The sequence below is a fragment of the Vicia villosa genome, linkage group LG4 (assembly GCF_029867415.1).
Source record: "Vicia villosa cultivar HV-30 ecotype Madison, WI linkage group LG4, Vvil1.0, whole genome shotgun sequence".
Taxonomy (NCBI): domain Eukaryota; kingdom Viridiplantae; phylum Streptophyta; class Magnoliopsida; order Fabales; family Fabaceae; genus Vicia; species Vicia villosa.
This window is the reverse complement of record NC_081183.1, coordinates 194381501-194385109: the sequence shown is the minus strand read 5'-3', so window position 1 is coordinate 194385109 and position 3609 is coordinate 194381501. Positions and strand designations below refer to the sequence as shown.

General features: G+C 38.8%; 1 protein-coding gene across 1 annotated transcript; it reads right to left on the bottom strand.

Annotated features, from left to right (window-relative positions):
• Positions 1–461: 461 nt before the first annotated feature.
• On the bottom strand, positions 462–2059 carry LOC131598626 (uncharacterized). Its single transcript, XM_058871208.1, has 2 exons — positions 1363–2059; positions 462–1285 (listed from the first exon to the last, which is right to left on the bottom strand). The coding sequence occupies exons 1-2, from the start codon at positions 2057–2059 to the stop codon at positions 462–464; spliced, it is 1521 nt and encodes a 506-aa protein (XP_058727191.1).
• Between the last annotated feature and the right edge of the window lie 1550 nt (positions 2060–3609).

The following is a 3609-nucleotide window of genomic DNA, read 5'->3' as shown; positions in this document are numbered from 1 at the left end:
TTGATCTCCGGGGCGGCAACTCTGTTGTCCGGTGACATCCATCTGGCCTAATGGTTGTCCGGCGAGGCATGGTTGTGTTTGTGTGATTGTTTGGTATTTGGAATTTGTGTATCTGTGTGTAAACTCAACCATAGGAGCCCCTAATTTATAATAGTAGTGGGTAGAAAAAAGTAATGATGTTGCGTACTGTTTACAAGCACGCCTAACATGTATGATAAATGCAGACACACTGATCAATGACTGACCTGATGGGACTAGACGAAAGCATGCGTAGTTGACTGTCCAAAATAAAGAATGGCAGTATGGGCCTTGAAGACAATTTCACAACGAGACAAAGATATAACTAGTTGGTTTAATAAAGGATAATACAAATACATAACCAATAGAAATACAAATACAAATACAAATACAAATACAAATACAAATACTAATACAAATACAAATACAAATCTGGCCCAACACTATGCATTACTGGTTCCAACATTTGGACAATTCGTTCGGTTGTGACCAGGAAGACGACACAACGCACATTTTCTCTCTAACTTATCATAGTTGTCCATTTCTGTTCTAATACGTGAGCTCACCGGACGACCTTTCTTGTTCCTCTGCATCAATGGGTTGTGACAAATTTGATCTCCTTCAAAGGAGGGCCAATACTCATCTAATGGTAGTACTTGAAAACTTGTGCTGTAAACACCGAATAAGTTTGAGACTCTGTAAATGTCGGACAGTAGAGCATAGGCGTCTTGGCGCACCACAGAACATGCAGCAATAACGTGTGAACAAGGAACACGGTAAGCTTGATACTTTCCACAGTCACACCAAAGATCTCTTAGGTTTACCTTGTAATCTCCCATAGGCTTTCCTTCACCATGGTCCATTGTCTCCTTCACACTGAAAGTGTTATGGTTATAGTCAAATATTCTTACATGATGCGTGCTGGATTTTGCCGTTTCTTCTTTCATCACCTTCATGCAACTTTCTGTAAATGTTTGTCCAGAACTCAATACTGCACTCCACTTAGCACCCCTTTCAGCAAAAAGTGTTCCCATCCTATAGTATGTTGCACGCACCAATGCCGTAATAGGTAGATTACGTGTCCCTTTGAATACCGAGTTCATAGATTCGACCAAGTTTGTTGTCATGTGACCCCAACGCCGACCTCCATCAAATGCCCTCGTCCACTTTTCCAATGGAATATTGTCTAGCCATCTCAAAGCATCACCATTAGCCATACCAATTTCATTTCTGTAGTAGTGGAATGTTGGTTGGTTCAAAGCGTACCCTGATAATTACAAAAAAATGAGTTACTAACATATACATATAATTTACCAAATATAATAATAGGAAATTTATACTTACCCATATTGATAACTTTTTTTCGGAGGTTACGGTCTTTGATCTCCCTCATGAAATTTTGTGCGATATGTCTGATACAATAGACATGTACAGATGGAGGCTCATGCCAACCATTCTCTGGATTATTGTAAGCACTTTCAATTGATGCATGCCTGTCTGAAATCAAACACAAGCCAGGCTGAGGGGCTACATGCATTCTCAAGTTCTTTAGAAAGAAACCCCAACCATCTGCGGTCTCCCCCTCCACAAGGGCAAAAGCAACTGGAAAGATATTACTATTTCCATCTTGAGCTACCGCCATTAGTAGAGTACCTTTGTACTTACCATATAACCAGGTACCATCAACCTGAAGTATAGGTTTGCAATATGCAAACCCTCTAATGCTTGGTTGGAATGCCCAGAAAAGTCGATGAAAAATTTGTTTTCCATTGACAACAGTTCCGTCATCTGTATATACGGGAAGTGTTTGCATTTCTACCACTGTACCAGGAACATATTTCTTCAGAGCTAACAAGTAGTGTGGCAGCTCATTGTATGAGTTCTCCCAGTTACCGTATACCTGTTCGATAGCCTTATTCCTTGCAATCCATGTTTTCTTGTACGACGGAGTAAATTTGAATTCAGACACAATCTCACTGATACATACGCCCACCTTAGTTGAAGGGTCCTTATCAACAAGGGGCATTAAATGTTGACACATTATCTGAGAGCTAAGTTGACACATTAAATGTTGACACATCTATCCTACAATTTCTTACCCTCATAACAAAAAAATGTCTTTGTTAACACTCGGAGAAGAACGTCGAGGCACACCGAACAACATTATGGCATATGTAAGTATCTTTATAATTTTTTTTATTCGCTTGATATAATTTTTAGTTAAATTAATTATTTGTTGTTATTATTGTATTTCAGGATATAAACAAATTTCGTCCTCGGTCACATAGTTTTGTTGAAGTCGACGATATGATACGCCCGTATTTGCAACAAGCGGGATTTGGCCATGTCATAAACATTACCTCTTATGGCGTAGATAGAAAATTCCTCCTAGCCTTATGCGAAAGATGGCGACCAGAAACCCACACTTTCCATCTACCAACCGGTGAATGCACCATTACGCTTGAAGATGTTCATATGTTGATGGGTTTACGTATCAATGGTTTCGCAGTAGCTGGATCTACATCTGTGTCTTATTCTATCGCTGAAGAACTACTGGGTGAACCATTAACAAACACAAGTAGAAAGGGCCAATTTATTAAAATGACTTGGCTCAAAGAAAAATATGAAAACCGAATGACATTAACCGATGCTTCCACCATCGAAGAAATTTTACAAAAAGCTAGAGTTTATATTTTGTTGCTTTTTGGTGGTCTATTATTTCCTGATACTAATGGTAACACTATACATCTGCAGTATTTACCATTATTATCTGATTTTAATAAAACAGGTCAGTATAGCTGGGGATCTGCAACTCTAGCACATCTGTACAGACACTTGTGTAGATGCGCCAAAAAAGAAGTGCATAATTTTGCAGGTTGTGGAGTCTTACTTCAAGCCTGGGGGTGGTCGAGAATGCCGAGACTGGCACCAGTGAATCGTAACCCATACATTTTTCCATATGCAACTAAGTACGTAAAAAATATTTTTACAATTATATCTTTATTTTTTTAGGTACTAATTATTTCTTTTTTTAGGTGGTCTGCACATGGGATGAATTATGAAAAAACACCCCATCATTGTGCTCCTGGATATCGAACGTTCATCGATCATTTCGAGCCGACTGATGTAATATATTTAACACTTAAATCAATTACTACTATTTCATATAACTATTTTTTAACTAAACAATTGTATGTAGCAGTTTACATGGAGGTCCTATCTCGAACTCGAAGATCTGGAACCAACTGATAGTGGCGTGTGGAGTTCAAAAACTTTTATCATCAGCTTCACTTATGTTGAAATGCATCATTCAGATAGGGTTAAGCTCCAGTTTGGCATTAAACAGGGCATACCGGATCCTCCAACTTGCATGGAAGAGTATCATAAAAGTCAATTATCCGATCAATGGCCATACGATGATTGGAAAGACCATTACAAGAATGAGTGTCGTCAATGGCATAATCGCCATAAAACTGTCTTGCAGGGGGAAATCATGCCTCAAGAATGTAAACCGAGCCCAGACTACATGTCATGGTATGCCACTGTGTCAAATTTGTATTTATCGCCGAATAGATACTTGTTTGACCCTCG